General features: G+C 37.7%; 2 protein-coding genes across 2 annotated transcripts in view; both read right to left on the bottom strand.

Moving 5' to 3' along the window:
- The window catches only part of LOC146458959 (protein sidekick-1-like), a gene marked incomplete at its 3' end in the record, with an annotated part of 92,365 nt that overhangs the window by 50,267 nt on the left and 14,280 nt on the right, over window positions 1–27,818 (bottom strand). The gene's annotated exons all lie outside the window — the stretch shown is intronic.
- LOC146458960 (uncharacterized) lies at window positions 18,432–22,099 on the bottom strand. Its single transcript, XM_085090152.1, has 4 exons — window positions 21,327–22,099; window positions 20,716–20,835; window positions 20,110–20,241; window positions 18,432–19,140 (listed from the first exon to the last, which is right to left on the bottom strand). Exons 1-4 carry the CDS (start codon window positions 21,547–21,549, stop codon window positions 18,755–18,757), a joined length of 861 nt encoding a protein of 286 aa, XP_084946278.1. The 5' UTR covers window positions 21,550–22,099; the 3' UTR covers window positions 18,432–18,754.

Below are 27,818 nucleotides of genomic sequence, written 5' to 3'. Positions count from 1 at the left end.
TACGCGTTTCGTGTAACTAGCGCACACTTCATCAGGGAGTTTTACAATACTAACAAGTATGCCTATATTTATACCTAGCACAAATAAAGGAATTTTACAAATGATAAAAACACACCTACGGATATGCGTGGCAAAGCTACGCCTGTATTTGCGTCCAGGAAATAGGCGGCAAGAATTTTAAATGCGTGACATATTTTGAGCGTTACATAACTGGTTGGGGTCCAGAGTTTTAGCTAAAACTCTAATGTTGACATCAAGAAAGCATTAGTAGCCCTCGATCTCCTGCTTCGAGAGGCACACGTACCCGAGACTCCGCTGTTGGTCCAACTGACGCTAGGCTAGTTTTAGAAAATAATTATTTATCTTCTGAATTTAGCCCGGATATATTTCATCAAGAGTTCGGTATCGCTATGGGTACACCATTTGCTGTCACAATAGCCAACGCTTTTATGTATTATCACGAGAAAGATATCGTAGAGCAGTACTCTAGCTATCTTACTCTCTATCGACGCTTTATTGATGACATATTCGCCATTTGGGTTGGCCCAAAAGATACCCTGCTAGAATTTCTCGATGCTCTTCATAACAAAACCGAGCGCATAAAACTTACTTATTGTATTAGCGACAGTAGCATATCTTTTTTGGATTTATTTCTGTATAGGGATGCGTCATCTAACGTGCTGCAATTTTCTACTTTTCAAAAGCCTCAAAACAAATATTTTTATATACCCTACGAGTCGTTCCACCCCTCAAGCAACAAGAGGGCCTTTATTAAAGGGGAATTAATGAGGTATGCTAGAGCTAGCAGCTCCTTTAAGTCTTTCTCGGAGACTAGGGAGAAATTTTGGAAACGGCAACGAGTCAGAGGGTATCCTTTCAGATTTTTGCTCCCGTTGTTTCGCGAAATTAGATACAGTAACAGGAAGTGCTGGCTTAATCCGAAAAGCATACGTAAGGTTAATAGGACTATTGTCTTTAAGACCACTGTCAACTGTAGTCACGCACGTATTAAGAACGCTATTAACCAGATACTCCCAGATCTAGATTGCACTGTTTGTTACAAATCTACTGTTACTCTAGCTAATCTATGTAAGTAAATTTTTGGGGTCCAGAGTTTTAGCGAAAACTCTGGACCCCAACCAGTTATGTAACGCTCAAAATATGTCACGCATTTAAAATTCTTGCCGCCTATTTCCTGGACGCAAATACAGGCGTAGCTCTGCCACGCATATCCGTAGGTATGTTTTTATCATTTGTAAAATTCCTTTATTTGTGCTAGGTATAAATATAGGCATACTTGTTGGTATTGTAAAACTACCTGATGAAGTGTGCGCAAGTCACACGAAACGCGTAGGAGAAAATAAAAAAGTTTTACTACACAAGTAGTTCGCAGAAGTGCTGCTCACTGGATAACCCTTTTAAAAATTCAAGAAAAGAATTTTAAGCCACTCCCATAAATTGAGATTCTATTGTACCTTTACATGACATTAATTTGCTGGTGAGTATCCCAGACACTTTCATCCATGATTCCCCTACACCTCATACACATTTTTCAAAGAAAAAAAAAATGGCCCCTTCAAATCTTATTTGGTAAACCAGGTCATTTCAGCCTAAGAGGCATCATTTTTGTGAAGGAATTACATGAAGAATTACATGTAGTATACTAGAATAATAACATTACAAGCACAAAGATATAACATGCATGTACATGTAGAGGTTTTAATTAATACTGAATAGAACACAAAATTACATGAGTAAGTGTAAAGCAATATCAAAATTATCAGCAAAATGGTCACCGTACAGTTTTGAACAGATAACAAATTAAGCTTTTAATCAAGTCTACTTAATAAATGATAAAGAGAGTAGAAGTGAGCAGCTTAAACAACTTACTATCTTGATCTGTCTTCTTTTCAGTTTGAATGCTCTCAGGGCTGGCTCCTTTACTGTTAAAAGCCTGCATGGAAAAATTGTATGAGGTGAACTTATCCAAAGATGTCACCAGATATGAGGTTGTGTCCTTTACAAGGACAGTGAGATTTCCTTTTGGGCTATCTTTTTCCTTGTACAAAATAAAATACCCCTGGATGGCACCTCTGGCTTGTTGTTTGGCAAGTATCTAAATGGAGAAAAAGAAAGAAAAAAATATTCACAACATTCTTAAGAATACATTAATTTATTACTGGATGGCACCAGGAGTAAAACTTAACTTAGCCGCCAAATAGTTCAGTTTGATGTTTGAATGCCCTTTTCTTCATTTTTATAAGCTAACTGCAAATTAGCGAACCCGCCAACCACCTAATGCTATGAACATGAAATAGATAACAAGTACACGATAAACAATTTCAAAAATAAAATTCCGAGCCCCTCGATTTCGGAAATTTTATTTTCCGATAATATTTTCATCGTGTACTTGTTATCTATTTCATTTTTATAACTGCAATTTACAACAGAATAAATAACCGCTTCTGCCTTACATTCGCATATGGCTGATATGCACACAACATGACAATTATTTAAGTGCCGTGACGCGAGCTACGCTAGTTTTTTTTGTTTAAGTTATAATTAATATAAAAGAATCGATAAATAAGTTACTAATTTTATCAAGCCTCGTGATTTGAAGAATCAGAACAATTAGTTGGTGTCGGAGTTCTTTTTTGTATGCTCAAATCATTTATCTTTAGCTCTTCATTTCTTTGTAACAGGATCATTACCATTACAGATATTCAAGTAGTCGCGACAAGGAGTGAACAGACTGAGTGTAAGTAATTATTTTCGTGTCGTTTTTTCCTTAGTTTTCGCCGTATTTTTGTTCTATTTTTCTGATCTTTGTAACAATGGTTTTCCACCACATGCCGTGAAAGTTAATACAATAAATTGAGTGATTGCTTGAATCTTGGCCAACTGGTTGAACGGCTCTGGTCATCCTGACTCGGGAACGTGACATTTAGCTCCACAAATTAGTGACAATAGTAAAAGGAAACAAAAAACCAGTACCTACATGTAGAGGAGAAAGAAAATAAGCTTATTGCATTACTGACTTTACAGTAAACTTCAAACTTAGCATTAATCTTGCTGGAGTAAATAAACAGACTTAAACAGCCATTCACCAGATTACGGTGACACAAATAGCATTTTTATGTGCAAATAATCACTCAATTTACGTTTAATTGACAATAACCAGTAACAGCAACACAATCAGGGGGGCTGGAAGATGCCTTTGATCTTGCCGCTTTTTGGAAAGACATGATCGCCCCAGTAAAGAAAACTGTTAATCATTCGAAAACCGTAACGAGAATGTGCGAAATACGAAGGATTCGTGCTATTTAGTCCGTGGCGACTCGACAGTGGAAAACGCAGTCGTATTTCGTTATTGTTTATTTGCTGCAAGCATGGTTGTATTGTTTGTTTTTTTGCGTTAGTAAAGTTTGAACACTACGATTAATCAATGAGGTGTCAGCTTTGTTTTAGGTTAGTAGAGCCGTCAACATTGAAATTGCGAGCGACCTGTTTTTAGCTGAGCTGAGCTGAGATTTTCCCAGCGAGTGTTTGAAGTGGAGAATTCGACTTGCATGTAATGTAGGGAACCATTATGGTTTTCGTCGTCTCAGGAAGATATTGTACAAAAGAGGAGATTTCAATGTCGATTCTTCTTCAGTTCTGAAGAACCTAGAAGCCACGCAGTGTTTCACGACTGTCATCGCGAAAGCCCAGAATGTAAGCTTGAACTTAATGTAAGCTTATTGAAAACAAAATATTTGTCCCACATTTTATGCATATTAACTATTGAAAGCGTAGTTACGAATGAAACAGCACGTTTAATTTGTGGAATTCTCCCTCTGTTTAAATGTTGCGTGGCCACATTTATTCCTGTTTAAGTTTATTTTAATGTACAAATGGTTTAAATGCATACACGGAAAACAGCTTCAGTCCTTAGGAAATTTTTAGATGAGAAAATTTTGCAACTGGAAAGCCGCTTATAAAGATCTAACAACAGAAGAAGATTGCTTAACATTATTGTGCAAAGAGCTACAAGGGTGTTTGTCTCTTGTCTGTACGTGGATATTAACTTACGTGAAAATAAATTCAGGTCCTTAATCTCATGTGCAAAAAATTGGGAAGTTGACTTCAGTAGCACCGGGTGAACAATGTAATGATACACTACGATCCTGCAGAAACCACGTGCACGCGCAGAAACCTTGGAAGGTACAATTGTAAATATTATTAGGGAGCTTAACATCCGACGACGGCGGGTGTCTGCGACAGCAGCTATGACCGTGGAGAGGTCGCCGTCGTAAGGCGTGAAAAGTAACCTTAAGAAACCGACCGGAGGACGGCTACGAGTTGAAGAAAGTGTTTTGTTGTAGTTATAGCTTCGATTAGATCGGCCCGTGGCCCTCTCCTTGAAAGCTTCGACGACGGAGAAATTTCAGAGGGCGGATTTCTTCTCTTGTACGATTAAAATAAGTCGAAAAATCCAGATTTTTCTTTTTCTTCTACCCATTCCATAAAGATTCTGCCATTTAAAATTACATATTTTCAATGCAGGTCACAAGACAACAAATAGATATGCGTACAGACAATTCCAATTCCAAACAAACTTGTAAATATAACAATTCGTTAAATCATCGCATCATTCCAGAGCCATACTCACGTCGTGCCACGACATGATTATGACTTTGGAATATAGTTGAGATATTGAATCTTCTTCATTAAATGTTGCATAGACCAAAACTTGGCTCTGCGATGATTCCTTCTCCTTTTTCCTTGTTAATTCAAAACTGTCGGATGGATCTGGATAAAAAACAAGCTCGATTTTGTGTTGTCAACAAACTGAGCCGAGATTAATGTTGAATGTTGATTCAAAAAAAAAAAAAAAAATGTTGAATGTTGACTCGTTATTTCGATGAAGGACGACTCGTCTAATTTAGCTACAACACAACAGAATTCAAACAGAGTATTTAATGATTGACTTTAATACATATTCCTAACAGTACATAAAAAAAAAGAAAACTTACTGGTTGTGGTTTGCAATTGGCGGCCTCGTGACAAAGCCACAGCGGCTTTCCATGTGGTCATCGACAGCCCGCCAACATCGACAAAATGAAACGGAGATTAATCCTTTAAAATCTTTTTCTCTCATGAAATACTCAAATAAATTAACGATCCACTAAGATTGAAAAATCTTCGGCTATCGAAAGTATCAAAGAATATTCGCCGAATAAGACCTAAAATGGGATTATTTTAATCACGTTTTAGACGCGACGGCAAACTCGGCATTTTGACGTCGTAAACAACCCCGCTACGGCGGGAAACTTTTCACGACGGATGTCCGGAAGTTATTTGGCAACTTTTTTACTTCCGCCCGCCGTCATAAACATCCGCCGTCGTCGGATCTTAACTGCTCGGTATTGTCTCACCTGTCACCCTTACAGATGTCCATGACCATGAGTATCAGTATTGTGGTTTTCCCCCATTGGTGGTTGTCAAAATGGGGCTACCGGGAATACACTCAATAACCCGATTGCATAGATCCCGGAATGGCAAATGAACCATGGTTTCTCCATGTATGCAACAGCCATTTCGATGAAGACAGTACAATCTAAATCATCAACCCTTGATTAATGAAGAGTTTCCAGCAACTCAAAGATTAACCCAGCTGACCACATTACTCTGCAGTGTAATTATGTCAACAGCACATGACCATATACCGGTGCATGAGAACTGTAACATATCGCAATGTTGTTTAACTGGTACATATGTATATGGCGCCGTTTGTAAATTTATTATTTAGACCAAAGTCATGCTGTTTTTCTATTATTTATAAATAACTGGAAATGATGGTAAAATTATTTACAAATAAGGAATAAGTACTCGTCAAGTCATATCTAAATCATTAGTTCTTGGCAAGCCTGATACATATACAGTATGAATTCCAAAACAAATTTTATGTATAAATAATTCGCTTGACAACCCTCAACGACAACTTCCTTTATTTATAAATCAGGCTGTTTCTTAAACATTTATTTACATATCATGAAGTTAGGCAAACCAGTTGTAAACCTATTATATATAAATAATGAAGTTTACCCGGCGCGTAAATTCAGTATTTATAAATAACAAAATTTCGTCTTGCCAAGTAAAAACTATTATTTATAAATAATGAATGTCACATAGAGTACAAATTCATTATTTATAAATAATGAAATTTCACTTCGCCAAGTGTAAATTTATGATTTACAAATAACAAACTTCTCGGTTGGATGGAAGACGCGGAGTGCGGAGTGTGGAAAATGCGGAGTGTGAGGAAATACATTAACTTTGACAGATTTATTCATTTCAGAGCATTTTAACACAGTTATTCAGCATAAAAATGCTTAGAAATGTTTTACTCTTGATAACTGGAACAAAACGGAAGTGTAAAACTAAAACGTTTCGTGTCTACGACGAAAACGGAGAGGAAAACGCTAGTTTTGATGTCCGTGACTTGACTACAATTCAATTCAACTCAATTTTATTCACACTTATTACAACGAAATATAGTATATTTTGTAGGAAGAAAAAGAATTAAACATGCAGAACAATTTATCTAGTGATTTTACATTCTACGGAAGAAGTGCGTAGTGGCCAAAGGAGCAAGGCTTTCGTGTTGGCCACTACCTCAGTGCAGTTAAATAAAATAGGGGGAAATAGAATTTATAATACTGGTTGAAGAGCTCTGCTCGTTGAAATTAGGTTTAGGAGAGGAAAATACAACAGTAAGGAAAAAAGTGTTACAGCAAATATATAAGTATATAGTATACGTTAATTTTTTTTTATACTATTTATGTTTGGCTATCAACTTGTCTAAGAAAAAAAACGCTTCCGGTTTTCGACTGTGAACGGGATGTTAACGATCTAAAATTCCAGTTATTTTGTAGCACTGCTAACTGATCCTAAATTGCTGTGTTAATGCTGTCGATGTCGATACCAGTATAAACTGAACATGAAAAAATTAAAGGGTAATGGAAAGCTAGGGATCAAGCTATTGGAGCATTAGTATATAGCCCAGACTATTCGAACACTTACTACCACCCAAGCTTCGCGCATATTCAGCAAAAAAACCCCATGTTCAACAGGCAAGTCTTCATTGAATCCGCAGTTTACAGAGCGCTTGGTGTTAACCAGATAAAAGTTCTAAAACAACATGATTTAAACATAAATATGTGTAATTGAGACGATAAGCTGCTCAACAGATCGGTATATTTTCATTTATTTTCATTTACCTTTGCTGGTTTGTTCATCATTTCAGTGATCAGGATGCGCATGCAGCATAAATTTAACCTCAAAGAAAGAAAATATGGCGCGTATATTAAAATTTTTTTTTTTAGTTATATCGTGTTTATAAATACGCTATAAATGTACGGGTAGAACACCGATAGGTCTATCCGTCAGTGTATTTTGATTAACTAGCAATTTTGTTTGTTAATCATTATTGTCAGAGATTACGCTACGCGCTGGTAACATAAATGTAAGTGAAAAAAATTACGGCTCTTAGACTTTCGTTAGTTGTGGTAGCATACCACAAAATTTGCTTTTAATTGATAAGACCAAAATGACGTTTGTTAAATAAAAGGCGATAGCATTCAAATTTGATGAAGACCAAGAAAGGATGAAGTTTGGTCCCCTTGAGGTCATGATTTAGTTCCTGAATACGCAAGACCTACAATACACTCAGTTTTTTTTTATAAGAACCCTTTTTATAAGAACGTCGAGGCTGAGATTAACTAAAATTTTAAGAACATATTAAGAACATTCCTCAGGCTGAGAGTCGATTAAGAACGTTTTATTTTGCTAATCTGTATATTAAATCAAAGTAAAGAATGTAAATTAACCCAAATACTTAGGGCATGTTTTGTATAACATTAACAATGGTGACACACATCTCGGTTTGTCATAATCAGCAGTTCTTGATACCATATCTCTGCAGGCAAGGCACTTTGATAGGTTTCCTGGTCGCGTCTGCATTTATTTACTGAAATACATGTAGTGTATACCATTTAATTTAAGAACATCTTAAGAACGTTTTTAGCCTCAAATCGCAAAAAAGTATAAGAACGTTCAGCCTCAGCTCCAAAATTAGACGTTCTTATAAAAAAAAGAGAAAACAGAGTGTAGTGCATCCGTAGGGTTGAGAACATCATCGTTGAAATTTACAAATGCTGTGGCAGTCTCGTCGTGAGAAAGGCTGCGCGTGCTCAGTCTCCGCGCTGTTTCCTCATTAAACGACGCTGACTCTGAATCTAGACCTTAAACTAAATTGTAAGATTTATTTCTGTTTGGTATAGCGGAATGCGAAAAAAAACTTTCAAACTTAACATGTCACCATTTGCAGTTGCAGAATGAACATTTATGTGATCATACTAAGCCATGGTCAGTAGTTTCTCTAGTAGGGACCTTAAACAACCAGGTCCCAGTTGTTCAAAGAGCGGATAACTTTATCCACTGGATAAGTCACCGTTCAGAGGAGCAAATGTACTCCATCCAATGTAACCAATGCTTTTGGCAAGTTTTCCACACAATCCCATTCTTAAATTTGACATATGTTTCTACTCTATTCACAAATCATAGGACTATCGGGAAAATCTTGCACACATTTTATCTGCCGGATAGCGAACTATCCAATGGATAAAATTATCCGCCCTTTGAACAACTGAGGCCAGAACGTTAACATCCCGGTCACGGTCGAAAACCGGAAGCGTTTTTTTCCTCTTAGACGAGTGTTTGTGTCGTGTAGTAAAGTCACGGACATCAAAACTAGCTTTTTCCTCTCCGTTCCCGTCGTTTAAGGTCTCTACTACCGTTTCGTTGCCGTTATAGTTGAGCGTTACAAAGAAAATTTAGAAACTCTAAGGGAAATTTAACCCTTTAATAGGACGTGTAAACTATCCAGACTAGAAACGTTTCAGTTTTACACTTCCGTTTGTTCCAGTTATCAAGAGTAAAACATTTCTAAGCATTTTTTATGTTGAAAAAAATGCGTTAAAATGCTTTGAAATGAATAAATCTGTCAAAGTTAATGCATTTCCACACACTCCGCACTCCGCTTTTTTCCTTCCAACCGAGAAGTTTGTTATTTGTAAATCATAAATTTACACTTGGCGAGGTGAAATTTCGTTATTTATAAATAATGAATTTGTACTCTAGGTGACATTCATTATTTATAAATAATAGTTTTTACTTGACAAGACGAAATTTTATTTATAAATAATGAATTTACGCACCGGGTGAACTTCATTATTTATATATAATAGGTTTACAACTGGTTTACCCGACTTCATGATATGTAAATAAATGTTTAAGAAACAGCCTGATTTATAAATAAAGGAAGTTATCAAGCGAATTTTTTACATAAAATTTATCCACTGTACGGCACAAATGATCATTTGGCCATTTAGCTGATGAGTGCCGTACAGCTTGTGCGGTACGAAACTATATGGTAATAAATATGCCAAGTCAAATCTTCAGTTGACCAGACTGTCTTAATCTATTTATGCTTATTTGAGCACTCTGACAGCAGTTCTGCAAATCAACTAATATATCTGAGCTGATTTTCAAAAAGGTGGCTACCGAAATTGAGCACATTTTGAGACTTTCTAAGCTGAAGGAATATGCTAGTCATTCACAATACTCCAGTTACGGTTCATCACAAGAAAGTAAGGTCAGGAAATACTATGAAAGAGAAAAGAGGGGCTTTTCTTTGGAATTAGACGTGACATTGACACCTGAGTGAAATGAGACATGACCTGTGATCCGACTAAGCAAGTGTGACACTTGGTAATTATTAACGGCGCCAACGTATCTTAAATCTCAACCAAAACCCGGTCTTTAAGCGCTCAAGACTAGCCTTCCACAAAAGAATCGGCTTAATCGGGGCAAGACAGCGTTTTAAATTGATTTTCCGTGTTAATTATAAATTCAAGACGTAATGAGAATCACGCCGAACGAACATCTGGAAATTATTTATGACATTGAGTCCGGAAATCCGACCAAAATCGCACTTCTCGACTAATCGATGACTAGCCTAACAACGCTACAGTTATAACGGCGAAAAATAATAGAATGGCTTTTCAAACTCACGCTTCTTGAAGAGAAAATCCTTGCCCATTCTTGCTAGTGTTTTCCATATCAGCTTAAGTCCCGGATGTTGAGATCAACATTTGAAAAGGGAAGGGTTAGCGCCCTTTTCCACCACAAAAATATACTAAGTCTTTGGCTGGGTAAACAATTCGCGAAAATTTCACGTTGCCCGAAAAGAACTCATCCCTAAGACCTACTTTTTAAAGCCAAAGACTGTCACCTCCTCAAGCAAAGCCCACAATATACAAACCTTTAATAGTCCAAGCCCGAGTAACTGAAAATTACCCGTTTAGCTTAAACGAGGACTACTGGTAGCAAGCATATTAGACGAGGCAGGAACTGCACTCGTAAGACTTTTCCCTCACTAGACTTAATGATGTCCTCAGGAAAACTTTGCTTCAGGAAGCCAAACGAAACGCTAGGTCTAATGACTTAGTTCTGAGCTCAGAGCGCGCGCCGAATTCAAAGCCAAATCGTTGAGCGGTTAAAAGACGTTTGAGAGAGAGTGGGGCTAGGTTAACAAACCAGGGAGGGGGGGCGGGGGGGGGAGAGAGAGAAATATTTTGATTTTATAAATATTTGCTAATGACCATTGTAATCTATTTACTTACTGATGTGAAATTCAATAGGAAATGCTAAAAAATAAATAAATAAATAAATAAATATCTTAAGAAAAGTTAACAAAAACGTCAATTTCTGTAGCCACCTTCTGGAAAATCAGCTCAGATAGCACAAGGGTATAGGCTCGAATTTCCCAGAAAGGATTGATATTCTGCTTTGCATCACAAATCACTTCAGAATGATCTGTAGCAATCAAAAGAACAAGAAACGGTGCTTTTAAGAGTTGTATTTTTGGGCTAGAAATCATGTCTTTAATGAGTGCCATAGAACGAAGGCTAACAGGTCTCTTAGATTCAACATATCCTGAAATGACAGGCTAAGTTCGGGCGACAAAGCCCTCTGTTAACATCAGTTACATTGCTTGACAAAAAAAAATGTGATTTAGACAAGCAGGGCTATAACATATGCACCATATTTTCATTTGTTCAAGCTCATTGGACTCATTTGACTTATACCATTGAGCTTTCTGAGCTGATTTTCAAAAAGGTGGCTACAGAAATTGAGCACATTTTGAGACTTTCTAAGCTGAAGGAATATGCTAGTCATTCACAATACTCCAGTTACGGTTCATCACAAGGGAGGTGCAATATACTTTCAGTGAAAAACTGCGGCTGTCAACTTGATAACTCAAGCAGTTTAAGGCCTGGGTCAAGGGCTTTTAAGAGGAAAAATGGTTTATTCTAGATAACGTTAACAAATTCAATGGCACTGAACTGAAATTTGGAAGATAAAAAGATCTCTTCATTCTGAAAATTTCTAAGCATAATAAGTAGTGCTATAGATCACGTGACATGTCACGTGATCATTTTTGTGAAAAAAGCAAAGATTTGACAGGTAGGCGACGGTTTTAAGAGATAACATCAAACAAGACCGCGTTTCTAATAAAGATTAAATATCTCCATCGCTTCACGTTTGGAATGATCGTCCATTGTTCTCCAGAAAAAAATTATCAGGGCAAAGGTCATTTTTTAGTCCACAATTCAACCTTTGATCGTTAATTTCTCCAATTTAAAGACTTAAGGACAGTCATTCCAAACGTAGAAAGTTAAATATTTAAAATCTGCTTCGGAAACACTAATTCAGTTATCTTTATAAAGAAAATTCGCCGCCATATCGCCGATTTAAGAAATTCTCATTTTTTGGTCACGTGATGTGTCACGTGATCAAAATTATACGTTAAGGCAAAAGAAAACACCAAGTTTAATATTCAGGGAAAATTTCATCCTGTTCTAGGCAGACAAACCGAAGATATAGGGGCTCATTAGTAATTTCTGAACACCCTTCAAACCCAGGCCTTAAACTGCTTGAGAAGTACAGTACAGTGTTATAATCAGAGAACTATGACGAAAGTGAAAACAGTGTCAGGTATGGTTGTGTTGTTACAGTTTCAGTAACTATGAGCAACTATTGTTTGAAAGCGATGGCACTTTAATGTTATCTGCCGCAAGCATGTGTTGAACGTAGGCGATGACATGTATTAGTGGTTCTGTTTAGTACTAATATTTTTATTTTTGTGAGACCCCTGCCTTGGTGTGTACTATTTAACGAGTTGATGAATAAAGCTTGTCATTATTCGTTAATTGTAACCCAATTTCGTCACCGTTACATTCAGGGCCGTTATATACAGGTTTGACCTTATATATGAAAATTGAGCACATGAATAACGACTACCGCTATAAGCTTCCCCAGAAAATCATTCCAAATGCAGTCATAGTATGGTATGTATAGAATTCATGCTGATGGTGTGGCCAGCTAATTGCCGTATCCACTTTAAGGATGAATATTACACGCAGAATCATGCAATTATAAGAGTTGAAATGAACATTCCAATCATACCTGCCAAGAGACATTAACTGCAGTGGAACTGAGAACAGTCACACTGAAGGATGGAGCAGTACTTGGAGCTGTTAAAAGAAATTCACCATTGTCATTAGAATGTATCTTCCTTTACCACGGGCATGTGCTTGCCGGATATATCACATGTCTGTCATATGTCTTGTCATATTGTCAGGGAGTTAATAACAAAGGGAACTTGACTAATTGAAATGGAAGAGGGGTGAATTTAGTGATGATTTGGTATTGAAATCCACATTTCTCTATATTCATTCAATAAGCTCTACTTTGGCCTGGAGACTTGTAAATTGGATTCCAAGGCCAAATGATCATCCCTGAACGATGATCAGTACTACTGGTAAAAACCTCTATGTAAATCAAATTCAAAGTATGGAACAAAACAATTAAATTATTTGACCTTTAATATGGCTCAAGTTAACACTCCTCACTCAAGGGCTAGGGTCATTTATGCATGGATTTAAGGCCTTTCCTTTCATTGACATCCAATAAAACTCACCATGAAGTGAATTGAGTCTCTTCTGGAGTCATGTACATGAGAATACTATTAATAGTAAATGTTTGATCTAATAGCTATGGCTATTTATATTAAAGTCAACATACCTTCTTCATCTGTGGTTGTATTCACTACAGAACTTCTAAGACCAGAACCAACTTTATTAGTTGCAAACACCTTAATAAAGTAGGTTGTCCAGGGAAAGAGACTCTCAAGAAAAGCACTTGTGGAGGAACCAGATACCACACAGGTACCAATGGACAATCCTTGACATTTAGCATCCCTGAAGTTCTGATTATCTTCACTGATCTCCACTGTGTAATTAAGAATTTCACTGTTCCCATCAAAACCAGCTCTCCAGGAGATATTTACCACACGTGATCCCTGAGACTCCACCAACACATCTTGTGGTTGGTCTGGTACCACTGTAAAGTACGATATTGTTTTTAGTGTACCCAACTGAAATTAAAGACCTGTAAGGTGTAAATAGCACTTCCCATCGTACAATTAGTTGGTTAACGCCACTGGCTCGGTAATCCCGGTGTATAGTGTTGCCGGGATCCCAGTTACCAGCGATGAGATTTGCAACTGTCAATGTAATCCGTTCACCAGGCCAACCCTAAGCTTTAACTGAATTGGGTCAGCAATTTAATTTCGCACGAAAGCTGATTCCGCCTTGGTCGATCCTTCTCTTAAAAGTTGACAGATGAAGGTGATGCAAACTGCTGGATTAACGAAGCTAAAATCACTCGATCTATTCTTCATTGTTGGAACCGTTTTAACATAATATAATACCTCAATTTGACACACGCTGGGCTGGCTTATCTCACTAACACAAGGCCGAAACCCGGCCAACTCTTCAAATCGAGCCTGCGCGGCTCATCCCAGGTGGAAATCTAATTAAGATCTTAGTAAGATATCTCTTTTCAGTGGGACACTAGTAAACACGATATAGAACGGTTCATCGAACAAGCGGCAAACTCAAAACGTTACATTGACGATATCATTTCTCTGTGGGACACTGGTAGACACGATATAGAACGGTTCATCGAACAAGCAAACTCATATCATTCAACAAACAAATTTACGGGCGAAGCCCGAAGACCCCTACGAAAAAACTCTTCCAAACAACATTTTAGGAAAACATTAAAAACATCAAATCACGACTCCTTGATAGAGGCTACCCAAAGAACCTGATTAAAAAAAATTATCAAATGTCACATTTACAGAAAGGTCATCGGCATTGTTGAAGCAAATAAACGATATGCACTTCCAAACAAACATTGCCTTTCGTGACACATTAACAACCATGGGTGCCTAACCGCAAACATGTTTTGATGGAAAACTATAGCACTAAATAGTAAATCAACCTTTCCTACTATAAATCTTCAAATAGCCACCACTTTTTTCCTTTTTATAAGAGGAAAATCACTACATGGCATGCTTGTCAGAGCACAATTATAAAGACTGAGGTTACATTTAAAATAGTTTCCATTGTTAGAAATCGTGCAGGCCTGTCACTCCTAGCTATTTCCTATTGTAATCGACCCCTAAATCAGAAGAGCCCCACCTACCACCATGATGACTACCACCTTGGCGCTGTCTTCAGACACAAATTGCAAAGATGTGCAAACTGCTGTTTCTTAGTAATACTGTTGAGAAAATTCGTTTGATATATCAATCTGATTCCTTTGCGGTTAAACCACCCTCTTCTTTTTTCGACTTGTATGCTTGATTATATGCTGATTTAATCATAAAAAGGAATTTTAAAATATAGATACTGATCATTCACATTATTTATAAGTGATTAGTGAAACAAACCTTGTACAACAAGTGATGTTGTAGCAGATGAATTATGGACACTGTTTATAACCAGACATGTGTAATTCCCAGCAACTTCGAAAGTGCTTGCATTAATTTTCAGCTGTACCAGGCTTCCATTGAAATATGCGATAGACCCTTGTGAAAAACTCTCAATGGAAGCATTTCTTGATATAACAGTTCCATCTTTTTTCCATTGTACTTCAGAAGGTGTTGGCGAAGAATTATAGTGGCATGTCAACAGAATGTCATTTCCTTTAACAACAAACTGTTTTGGAGCACCAATAATGTTCGCCTTTGGTTTATCTGCAAACAAAAGCAAAACAGTATTGCAGTAAAATATCTTTGGGATGCTCAAGCAATCTCGAAAGAGTCATTCCTATATAACTAAAAACTGATCTGGAATCACATCAGTTGCCTTTAATCAAATGCATCTGATACCGAAATTAAGTTCAAACCGAAACATTACCAGTTTTCATGGACATATGGGAAAACAGAGCAATATTTGTCCAAGACCTTAAGAACGATTAGATTTCAGACGTTCAACACACTTTCCTCGATGGCGTGAAAAATTTATGCAGTTTTATAAAATTAATTTATGGATAACCATCAAATTTATCCAGGGGCACCCTACGGTTCACGTCGATGAATACTGACCTGTTCGGTAACCCTAAATCGCCTCAGAAATTTGAATTTAGTTGTAAAGAAAATCTAAAGTTTTCGTTGAGAAAATGTTAGCTTAAATTCCTTTTCGGGGGGGGGGGGGGGGGAATTTAATGTCGTTAAAAATGCAACAACAGCTCGCAAACTCAAGGAATCAGATTCCGTTTGCTAAAACTTTCTGGAACTTTAATTTTCGAGAAACAGCATCTGAAAAGGTCAAACTGTTTTAGTTTAGACAGATATGCCTTTCAAATTTAAAGTATTTTGCTTGAATGGAAGAGAATAATAACCGAAGAACGAGGAAATAGATTGTGTTACAAATTTGCCATTGATAAGGCATTCTAAATTCTTCAAATTAAGCGTACAACCCAAACAGAAGAATCGCAGGTATTGCTATTGTACTTGCGAATGAATGTCGTACACGTTTGAATATATAATTACTACTTGTTTGTAACGCAAACATTTCCGTCCGTTTCGTTTAAAGCTATTTAATTTAAGTTGCCCCCAAGCTTGCCCGACAAGACCAAAAGGTAGTATCGGTATATAAGTCTTTTGTAATTAAGAAGCATACCCATTCAAATGGTCGCCGACGGGTGTACATAAATTCACATACAGAGGAAATCACTTCGCCGTTGTACAACGGAGAGGTTTTGATCTGTCAGTAACTGATATACAGAGGCATTAACCTCGCCGTTGTACAACGGCGAGGTTTCGATCGGTAATATATAAGTTGTTTAATTTACATATTGCGAAGTTGGCGAATTTTTACTCGTTCTATATATTGAGACAATCGCATAAGATGTGTTTGATCACCTCCGATGGTAGTTACAGCTATTTTATAAGTCATGGTATGTGAAACCTTAACCACTACGGTCCCGGAAGTTCCTTGCACAAAATAAATGAACCTCAGGCGAAATGAAGGTATTTTAATGACCATGAAACTGATTTTACTCTATAATCTACTTGGAGATATACTTATTTAGAAATTGTGAGTTAAAAAAATGGTTTTGCCGACGAAAAGGAGAAAATTTGAAAGGTGATACTGTAGATAGCGTAAACTAAAGCTAACCCACAATGTTGTTCATCCCTATCTTTAGAAATGCAAAGCACTGATCATGATTAAAAACAACTTACCTCCAAATGCGAGCGGTGTGGCAGCAAATAACAGTAGTAAGAGTCCTTTAACAGTCATTTTAAGAGCTAAAAGGTAAATAGGTTTGCACTTTCGCTCCTGTATCCGTTTCACTAAAGCGGAATTCACGACGTCTGGAAGTTGTGCGTCTGCAAAGGGTTTGTTTACACCCGTGACAGCCTGGTACGCGTGACGTTCGTTCGATTTGCGTTTCGAACAGAAGCAATGATAGACCTGAAGTCAAAGAACAGGTGAAACCTAAAACCTGGCAGACTGTAAACATAAAAGCGCCACTTCTCGTGTAATAACTCAAAAATATGAAAGCAGTTTAAAATTGCAATATGAAAAGGAATTCGGAAGTCGAAATCACGCATGGGGCAGATTCAGTGCCTATGGGTGGATATCTTATTTTGGCACAATTCTGCCTGCCAGAATACACGAACATTTAAACAAGGAAATATCAACATAATTATTTATTATGTTAATCTTCTGCGAGCCATTTCTGACAGTTTTTTCTAATCATTTTGAACTTGAAAATCGTGTCATGATGACTTTGAAAAGTCATTCGATTTTATCTTTGATTTTTTACTTTCTTATATGTGTTACCAAGCCTTCACTTATAAAGACAGAATATTTGCTTCCAAAATAACGCGACTTACTAAACCGAAAACCTTCCCTTTAAAAGAAACGCATGTAGCTTCTCTTATTAAGAGGTAACTGTTTTCCGTTCATTCTGCTATCAATGGTAGAATAAACGGAATAGTATTCGATAGAGGGTTAGTTTCTAAAAGAAACTGCGGCGAAGTCATCGGGGGGGGGGGGGGGGGGGATCAGTTGAAACACGAGCCATAATCAGCGATGGAGACCGTAAGCGTGGGATCCACGCGTCCCCATGTGTTGTACCAAAAAATCTATTTTTAGAAAAAATTGAGCCACCCTTCACGTCATAAACCCGCGCGGATACACGCAAATTTGCGTGGGGCTACTACCTTATATGGAAAATGAAAGAGAAAGTCCAGTTCGCCTTCGACAAAATTACATAACTTTTAAATCAGTACATTAAATGTGAAAATAACATTTTATTTTTCTGTACATGTTTAAGTTACTCCGTCTAACCTTACTAAACTACAGCTGTAAACTTTAAAAGTATTGGGGACAACTCCAGGAAATTCTCCTGGCTGAGTAGAAAACATTAAACCCGCTTACAATACAAATATAAAATATTCTCGGCGATGCTGATATATATAAACTTAACATTTAATTTAATGCTGAAGATCACAAGAAGACATCCGAAGAGAAACAAATATACGGTTAAATATGGCTCTTACCACTGCACGAAAAATTGGATTTGCTCTTTTTTTGATCCGTATCAAAGATGAGGTCAAATATAATAACATTTTTGACAACACATTTGATGCACATCAAATATGTGACGCCTTTGCATATACCTTTGACTCGAATCAAAAGTGAGTTCAAATGTATTAACAACTTTGACCCTACCTTTGACGCGCGTCAAATGGAAATCAAACAACTTTGACTCCGCCTATGACGCGCATCAAAGGTGGATCAAATATATGATATCTTTGATTAGAAACAAATTTGACTTCACCGTGAATCAAATGCGGCCTTTGTCACCTGTGATTCGAATCAAAGATAATCAAAGGCGGCCTTTGACAGTCTTTGACCACACATTTGATGTGCGCAAAGGCGTTTTTTCGTGCAGTGTACCTTACAAACGTAAGTATCATTACAGAGATAAGTTAGAATTACGCCTACGGCAAACGGCAGACGGCAGAAATGACCAGTCGTTACCATCTTTAGCCTACATTTGCTGCTCGCTGTTTTCAATTCTCAGTAATATTAGGTAGTTTTGCGTTAGCAACAGAGGCCAGAATTAGTTTGCACCATTCTCATTTGTGTACTAACATATATAAACGCCAATCTCACGTTTACCGTTTGCCGTAAACTCTCTACTAACATTGCTCTATGGAACTTTTAAAATACTGAGAGCAATTCTCGATTTACAATTTTTGTCGCGGCAGATTCTTGTTAGTTCAGTAACGAGATTGATTCTCATAAATCTGCTCAGTCTGCTTGTTTACAGGTTCATAATGAGGTCGGACCTGTCTTAACCCTTGGTAATTAACTTGGCGATTTAAATTCGATGACGGATGAGGCTGGAGTTGGCTTAACTCTTGGTAATCAGATTTTCGATTTAAATCTAACGCCTGGTATTGAGAGTCTTCCTTTATCTCATTGTAAATGTCCTCTTGAGTTGCATTGACGTTACCGTAATAAGCATCTTGGCCAGAAGTTATGTCATCGTAGGTTTCCTGACCTTCATTATAATAATGTTGTCGTTGTGAATTGTAGCGGTTGCCAGACATCTCCATATCATTCTTGGAACTGCCTTGGAAATTTCTTGAATTCAGCTTTGTTCCTATGGGAATGTTTTCAGCAAGGAAAAACACAAAATACCCCAAAAATTAGTAAGCCACTTAACATGATCAGGTTGTAATGTGTTGAAACATATCTTTGAACTTAATTATTCAATCGTAATAAAAGTCGATTTTTCTTCAGTCAAAAGAATTCATCACAGCATGAGAACACAATCCCCAGTCACAGTATGTGACTTTCGCTTATTCTCATTGCGTTACTTGAATGATAGTGTATATGGAAATAGAAATTTTGAGAAGATGAAAGAAGACATTGGCCTTACCTGCTAACCTAAATGAAACCTTTAAATTCTACTTTTAGAAGGACTACTAATACCAAGTTTTTAGCGAAGTACTAAGAAGACATATTTCCTGGGAAGCTTCGTTTTACTCTTTGTGGGCGACAAAAATTAACGTAGGTGTTTTGAATGATGGTGGCTAAGTCCTTTTGTGATTCCAAAAACACGAGATCATCTTGGCTTTTCGAGGACTTGTTTTCGTCACAGTCACGTTCTCACAACGTTCTCGTTTTCCCGCCAAAATGTCACTGGTTCAAGCGCGCACCCTCTGTCTATTTGAAAAACACCTAATTGTGCTCGTCTCGTACCAGAATCTAAAGGTTTGTAATATAATATGATATCAGATAAAAATAAAGTCCTTTATGCAATATATCAAACACGAAGAAGAGTGTTTCATCCAATTTCCAAACACCGAGAAGTAGATTGAAAAATTTAGGCGCAGCCGAGTTTTTGTTGGCCAACTTCGAGATGTTTGGAAATGGATGAAACACTCTTTCAAGTGTTTGATATAGCTTCTCAAACTATTAATGGTTTTTGGAGAAATTCCAAGTGAAAGCTCACCAAATTGTATGATAATTAAGATCACATTTCCAAACCTCCTTCACGATAGTGTTTATCTTTGTTAAGTCCTCATGAATTGTTAATAAGTATGAAAAAGTATGAAGCAAAACGTACCACTACGTCGAGATCGTCGTCTCCAAATGACAAACGCAGAAACCAAGATCAATAACACTAGCACAAATACAACTACAGATACAATAATAACTGTTGAAGACTTTTCCTTGGGCTGTGATTGTTTGCTATCTTCTGGAATAAGAGAAAAAAGAAATGTTTAAAATGCGTGGTTTCCATTACAGTGACATATGTGAAGATGACCATTTTTATAATGTTGGCTAAGTGGGAAACTTTAAAGAGTGTTCGAGGGTTCCTCCGCGGTAAGCTCGCAAGGAACATCATTCGATCGTTTTCGCAATGAATCGGAGAAAGAGATTATCCCTTTCCGTCCATTTGTCGAGATACAACTTTCAAATTAAAAATAGATCTCATACCATATCTCTTAAGGTGAGAATAATTTTAAGATTTTTTTCTTGTTCTTCTTCCATTTTTTTTTGGCTGACTTGGTGCCTTAGCTTCCGTATCAATCACGCAACACTCCAAGCCAAAGAACGACGAGCGTGGTTTCGATTGCGCTAATCCTTGCTATTCTAATTTTATAACTTGTTTCGAGTATTGTTATCCCAAAGTAGTAAAAAAACAAAAACAAAGCAAACAAAAACGCACCCTTTGTTGTAAACTGGATGAATCCCTCATTTTCATAATCTCCATTGTTGTCAAAAGACCGCTGGAAGACCGCGTACTTGGTGTTGTCATCCAGCTTTCCATTTAGATACTTGGTGAGGGCTAAAATCACAAAACAAACCATATAATAACAAAATTGCAATTAAATTATGGCGATTTTGAAAGTCAGTCCAACGACGCATCGTAGTTTCAGATCCGTGTAACCCAGGTATTCCGAACACTAGTGCCGCAGATCATCCGAAGACCTCCACATTTTAGCGAAGATCACCAGAACCTTAAAGGTTAAAATTACCACCCCAAGTGTGGACTGAAATTGCCTTAGAACACTCAAAGTTAACATTCCTGTCGTGGCTGATGATTGCTGAAGTTCGATCAAGAAAAAAAAAAAAACTGAATATTTTCCAACATATAATTAGGCATATTACAGTGGAATCTAAACTATTCAAACCCTCGATTTTTGAAACTCCCGATTTTTTTGTCCCTCGGATTTGCTTCGGTCATATTTGTATCCCCGATTTTTCAAAAAATCGACATTTCACTGTAATTTAAATGTGTATCATTCAGTGGACCCTCTAACAGTCTGGATAACTCACGTGACACATCTTTTCGCCTTCTTCTAGCTTCCGTTATGCCATTTCGTGAGTAGTACTTTCCATCGCCAACAGTAAATGTTGTTGCTGCATCTTTCTTTGCAAACTCTGCCGTGATATAAGGTTCGCCTTGCACTTGATTTTGATATGTTCGTGTCACGTTTTCATATTTGGAATCAGCAGTATTTCCTGGATCTTGTCCTGTTTTCAATGGCGTAACGATCATTCGAAAATAACTGCAAGTAAGACAACGACAGTGCTCCTTAAAATATTTAAAGGAAACAGTAAAACAGTTTCACATTTCTCCTGAACTCCTGCCCGAGGCTACCGGGAGTATTCTACATGAACATTCATAGACGTTACTGTATTTCCGTTGTTTTTTTCTTCCCATCCAGCTGAAGAGTGCATTCGGTAAAACTGTTAAGAGAGTTCTAGGAACTGCGGGGGATCCCTTCGCTTGCTATAATTTCATCAAGGGAGGGTAGTGGTACCTCGAGCTGCCTCATACAACAGAAAACGGGATATTTAACGTGCGGCCGGATGGGATGAGCAATATGTGGTACAAGTGTGATCTTATATGATTTTGCTCTTCATAGATGCAAATTTTACCACTGCAAGACTCCTTGTCTTCATCAAAGTACTTTTGTTTTACTGTCATACCTCATCATACAACACGTTAAGTGTCTCGGACATAACAATATCTCACCTGCTAACTTCTAAAACGGAATCGTGAAACTGTACCATGCAAAGTAAAGGTATAATACAAACTATAGATAGAGCAATGCACAGTCCTATTCTATCCATCAAATCCCACCCGTGCAAATGCATGGGAGTTCAATTTGTGGCTACATCGACCTCGAAAAAGAACTTTTAATTTGCAGTACAAACCTCACTGGATTGCCATTACTTAAACTTTCCTTGTTTACAAATTTGACTGTTACTTCAGTCGTACCGATGACGTCTTCAGCAGGAGGCGAACCAGTGGGCACAGCTGAAACAGTGTTTAAACAAATAAATGTCTTTAGAGATTGAGTCAGTGTAATAACGGATTGGTCAGTGTTTTGCCTTCTAATACTATTCAATAAACTCCGTAAACTGTAGATCTTGTGAACCAAAATGTCTTTGAATGAGACTATGGAAAATAACTATAATGATAATAATGATGATAATGAAAAACTATCGTTATAGCAATTGCTGTATACAATCTCTTATTAGTGATAATCTTCCGCTCCCGATATTGTGACAATCACAGTAAATAGCAATTAAACTGAAATTAATCAAAGGGTAATGGAAAAACTAAACCCCTTTGGGCTTGCTAGAATATCGTTTAATAATACGCTTGGCTGAAAGATTGCCTTCAAAACTGTACAGTTGCCCTTGAAGCTTCGTTTCTTAGCCAGCTACTCATTTTCGAACAATGTTTCAGCCTCGAGCATTATCTTCTGGTGTACCAATCACATGACTGGGTTTATTTATTACGCGGTATTATATCAAACACGAACAAGAGTATTTCATCCGATTTGCAAACCTCGAAGAGTAAGCTGAACAAATCAGGCGCAGCCGAGTTTTTTTCTCAGTTATTAACGTCGAGGTGATTGGAAGTTTAAAGCAAACGTTCACCAAATGTTATTATAATCAAGACTGTGACGGAAGTCCGGAATTGTTTTATCTTCATGGATTATTAATTATTTTGAGAAGGAATTATCTGACAGCTGTAAGGCGGCCTTTTTACTCCTCTTACCTGCAGTGGTTGCCTTCTCAGCGTTACTTGCAGGACCATTACCCTTTGAAGTTGCAGCAAAAATCCAAAATGTGTACTCAGCCTGCTGCCTTAGGCCATTAATAATTGCTCGTAAAACAGATGCATTGACGACCATTGTGCCTTCTTTCTGCTTCTCCACGTCCTTGTAGTGTATGGTGTATTGAGTAATAATGCCATGTCTGGACTCCACAGGAACTGCTTTCCATTCCAACAGGACGCTAGTGCTATTAAGCACCATCACAACGGAAATTGTTGGAGCCGAAGAAGGCTCTGCAAGACACAGTCCGGCTTAATAGGTATATTAACGGACACATTAGCTTTTGACTAGTTGGCTGATTATCGTTGCAAATAAATTACTATTGTACACGAAACCGCCTGCCTCTCAAGAGGAAAGAAGGTCAAGTTAAATCACGATTCCTTGACCTACATCGCTGGAAATTCCCTGCCTGGTAGATTCAACTATGATAGAGACCAGAGGCAAACATCAATAGTTTCAAATCAGGTCACGTTGGTGAATTAACCCGAATGCTATGCAGAGGAGCAGGCAGAGCCCTATGTTCTTCAGTTCAAAGAACTAAGAGGCATAAACCAAGTTCTAACGTAAAAACAAACTAGTAAATTTTTGAAAGGAGCTCAAGAAATTTCACCCTTGTGATGGTTGAGGTGCGTTTCTTTTTTTTGGTTACCTAAAATTGCAACATGTACCCTCACCGCCAAGTAAGTCATTAGAAAGTGATCCTGATCGTTTCCCTGGTCTCATTTTTAATACTGCACGCACGTTTAATTTCAAACACCTTACATACGCCCTTTTTCTAGTGTCACCCAGAAAAGGATTCGACGCCTTATTAAGCGTTACTGCAATACGTTAGATATCAAATTAGTCTCTTCGCCTTTAAAAATTGGCAACATGCTTGGCGTGAAAGAAGCGCGCTCCGTTCGTGTATTGTATACAAATTTATGTGTGCGGGCTATAATGAACCAGTCGATACATTTAATAACGTCACGTTTACTTACTGTCTTCATCTGTGCGGACTTGAATTGGATCACTGGGTGGGCCATCACCTTTCACTGTAGCAGCCAACACTGTAACACTGTAATATGTATACTTTGTAAGATTTGTCAACTGAACATTTCGTGTTGGAGAATTGACTTGTTTCATTTTCTCAGCTTCGCCTCCTTCTGTCTTTCGATAAATGACAGTGTAGTGTAGGATTTCACCATTCTGTTCCTCTGCCGGTACCTCATCCCATTGGACAAAAATTTCAGTGGAGCTAATGTTGTGACCGTACACATTCTGAGGAGGGGCGCTGGGTTCTAAATAAATAAAAAAATAACGGTACACTTCTGAGGATAAACTGTTATCTACGACAAGCACAGAATATAGCTAAAAAAAAAAAAAAAAAAAAACAGGTTGCTTGCTCCCCTCCCTCCAAAAAATAAGATATTAATCTGTTCCACGAAACGCTTCTATAACCATATCGCCGCCCTTTCTCGCTGCTAATTCAAACCAGTTTTAATAGAGGCAAAAAATAAAATTAAATTAAAGAAAAAAGAAAAAGACGCATCTAGGTGGCCTCCTACGTTCCAAAAGGGTTTATTAAAGCCGAATATTGGTGGGTTATATGAATGTAAACCTTCTCGGACCCTTTCCAGCCAACAGTGTAACTGTATATTTAGTCTTCGGGTGTAAAAATGTGGAAGAATACACATATATCATATCTCTGGAAGATTTCAAAAAACAGCAATAAATGTCCCCATGACCCCCCTCCCCCCTCCCCCCCCAAAAACCTTACAATCTTGAATATAAAACCCGCCGGAAATAAGCTCCTCCCAAAAAAATTGGCCACCACATGCTTCAAATCTTAAAGGTGTTTGAAAACAACAGAAAACCTAAGGGGTCTCAGACTGCTCGTTGTAGTAGAATTTACACTTACGCCTCTCTTGTAATTGGGGGTTGAAAATGTAGACTTACTGTCTTGGTTTGTTGAAACAAATATAGGTTGACTGTAAGGTCCATCTCCCTTGACGGTAGACGCTAAAACACTGATGTTGTACCTCGTATCATTCTTTAGACCTGTCAAGTTTGCTTGCTGTGTGGGAAGGACAACTGTCGTGGAATTAATGGATGCGTTCACACCACCTTCACCAAACATCTGATACCTGACAGTGTAGGTTAGTACGATCCCATTTTGGCCTGCAGCGGGAACTTTATTCCATTTGACTAAGATACTGGTTAAAGTTGTGTCGACTGGTCTTAAATTAACAGGCGAAGCGCTGGGCCCTGAGAAAATAAAACAAGGGTGTTGTAAAATACGTTGCCTTTTACACTGCCTTGTTCATGTCTAATCTTGTAATGCGTCAAATGCTGGTATTTTTGAACAGAAAGTTGTATGAGTCAACTTACTGTCTTCATCTGTAATGACAATGATAGGTGTGCTCGCATTTCCACCGCCCTTCACAGTAGAAGCAAATACTGTTATGCTGTAGTTGGTGTATTCATTCAGACCTGTCAGTGTTGTTTGGTTTGTGGGAGCATTCACTACCTCGGTATTCTGACTGCCACTAGGTAACGCCTTGTAAGTCACCGTGTAACTCAGTATAACACCATTTTGATCAGCTGATGGAACTTCTCCCCACTGAACCAAAATGCTGGTAGAGCTGGTGTTGCGACCCTGGAGATTAACTGGCGGAGCATTTGGCCCTGTAAAGAATTAAAATAAAATCAGCAGCTTTGGCAACAGTTCAGTTCAGCCACGTTACCATTAAAAAGGATGCTGTACATTATTGCTATTCCCAATAAATAAATTAACACTGGTTTGTTTTACACTCACGGTAAAATGTTACGATTTTACGCATTGTACGTTTATAAAAAAGACAGATTTTGCGTTATTTCGCTGGTGCTGAAAATCGACGATTCATCTGTTTGGAAAGTGTACATTTCATGGGAACAACATCGAGTGGATAGCGCGCTTTGATGATACAGTTACAGCTTTATGAAAATACGCTTTTACATTTAACAGAAAAAAAGGCGGTTCGTTTTCACGTGCTAACTCTTTTCATGCTAAACGCGTCTACTGACACAATAATGAAAACTTTCTTTCAAGACCACTTACTATCCTGGTCGGTTCTAACAACAAGAATAGGACTACTGGGCGGTCCATCTCCTTTAACAGTAGAAGCAAACACCGTGATGTTGTAGTTCACATACTCCTTTAGTCCCGTTATGTGCTTCTGGCGATCACTGGCCCCAGCTAAAAGATTTCCATTGTAGCTCTCTCTTTGTGACTGGTAGATAATGGTGTATTGTGTGATGATACCATTCTGTTGATCTGCTGGCACTTCATCCCACAAGACTAAGATGCTGGTTGAACTGGTGTTATATCCTCTCACATTTTGTGGAGCACCATCAGGTTCTGACATAGAAATGAATAATTAAATTTATTAAGGGTGATGATCTCTCCACAGCCTCTTATGACTGACAATCTGTGTATTGTTCATGTTTCCAAAAATATTTGAGCCTCTTCAAACTCTGTTTAGCATATCGTACCTAAGTTTTGGGTTTTCTTGTAGAGCAATATCACGTCTTTACATGTTTAAATATCGTTCGTATAACTTCCGATAATCCCGCATATAGTAACCGCTCTTTGAGAATTATTTTTATTTTACAAAAGTACAGTATTTATTTTAGTAGTAATCTAAACTGTCACATGGAAAAAATTCTCAGAAAATATCTTTCAGATTTGGAAAAACAGAAACGCTGCTGATAAACTGTTAATACCGAACTAACATTTCACTGGCATTGTGTGCCAAGTTTTTCTATCCCGCACTGCGGTACATAGCTTTTCAAAATTTCAGTCTGAAAAGTTCAGAAAAAAAAAAGTTATTCAAAGTGGTTCTTTGTAGTAGTTCAATGACGGCGCGTCTCCTGCCTATTTCAATATCGTAAACTGAACTGTTACAAACGAAACCAAAAATCAAGAAATCGTTTCTCCATAGATACCACCGGTCGCACGTACGTAGCCATATGAAGCTACCTTAAATGCAGAAGTAGGCTTGTTGCTGCATTGTCTGTTTGTTTGGGCAGAGGGCATTGTTGTGTTGTTCGTTCTTTTGTTCCCTCGACTGATAATATAGAACGTTACAAACGGTGCAACTAGCCCTAAATTAAGAGCCTTTTATGCACAAGTAAACTCATACAATCAACCAACAACAAAAAAATCTTTATTCTGGAGAAACAAAGCGAGAAACTCAACCACAGAATTTAACTTACTATCCTGGTCTGTCCTAACAACAACAACGGGGCTACTGTGTGGTCCATCTCCTTTCACTGTAGATGCAAACACTGTGATATTGTAGTTCACATACTTCTTTAGTCCCGTTATGTTCCTTTGACGATCATTAGGCCCAGCTGAGACGCTTCCATTGTGATTATCTGTTTGTGACTGGTAGGTAATGGTGTAATTCGTGATGATACCATTCTGTTGATCTGTTGTTACCTCATCCCACGAGACTACGATGCTGGTTGAGCTGGTGCTATGTCCTGTCACATTTTGTGGAGCACCATCAGGTCCTGGTATAGAAATGAAAAGTTTGAGTCCCATAAAATAAGATGCTATTACATGTACTTTTACATGACATTAATTTGCTGATGAGTATCCAAGTCACTTTCATCCAGGAATCACCTATACCTCATACACATTTCTCAAAGAAAAAAAAAATTGGCCCCTTCAAAT

The sequence above is a fragment of the Pavona decussata genome, unplaced genomic scaffold (genome assembly GCF_977016875.1).
Source record: "Pavona decussata unplaced genomic scaffold, jaPavDecu1.1 SCAFFOLD_225, whole genome shotgun sequence".
In the NCBI taxonomy this organism is placed as follows: domain Eukaryota; kingdom Metazoa; phylum Cnidaria; class Anthozoa; order Scleractinia; family Agariciidae; genus Pavona; species Pavona decussata.
This window is presented reverse-complemented; position numbering and strand designations above follow the sequence as displayed.

What these genes read in the sequence shown, in the direction of transcription:
- LOC146458960 (XM_085090152.1), bottom strand. Translation starts at nt 21,549, where the DNA reads ATGATCGTTACGCCATTGAAAACAGGACAAGATCCAGGAAATACTGCT. An exon ending in AAGGCGAAAAGATGTGTCAC is followed by an intron (nt 20,836 to 21,326) that starts GTGAGTTATCCA and finishes TTGTGATTTTAG; the next exon opens with CCCTCACCAAGTATCTAAAT. An exon ending in ACGACGATCTCGACGTAGTG is followed by an intron (nt 19,141 to 20,109) that starts GTACGTTTTGCT and finishes ACATTCCCATAG; the next exon opens with GAACAAAGCTGAATTCAAGA.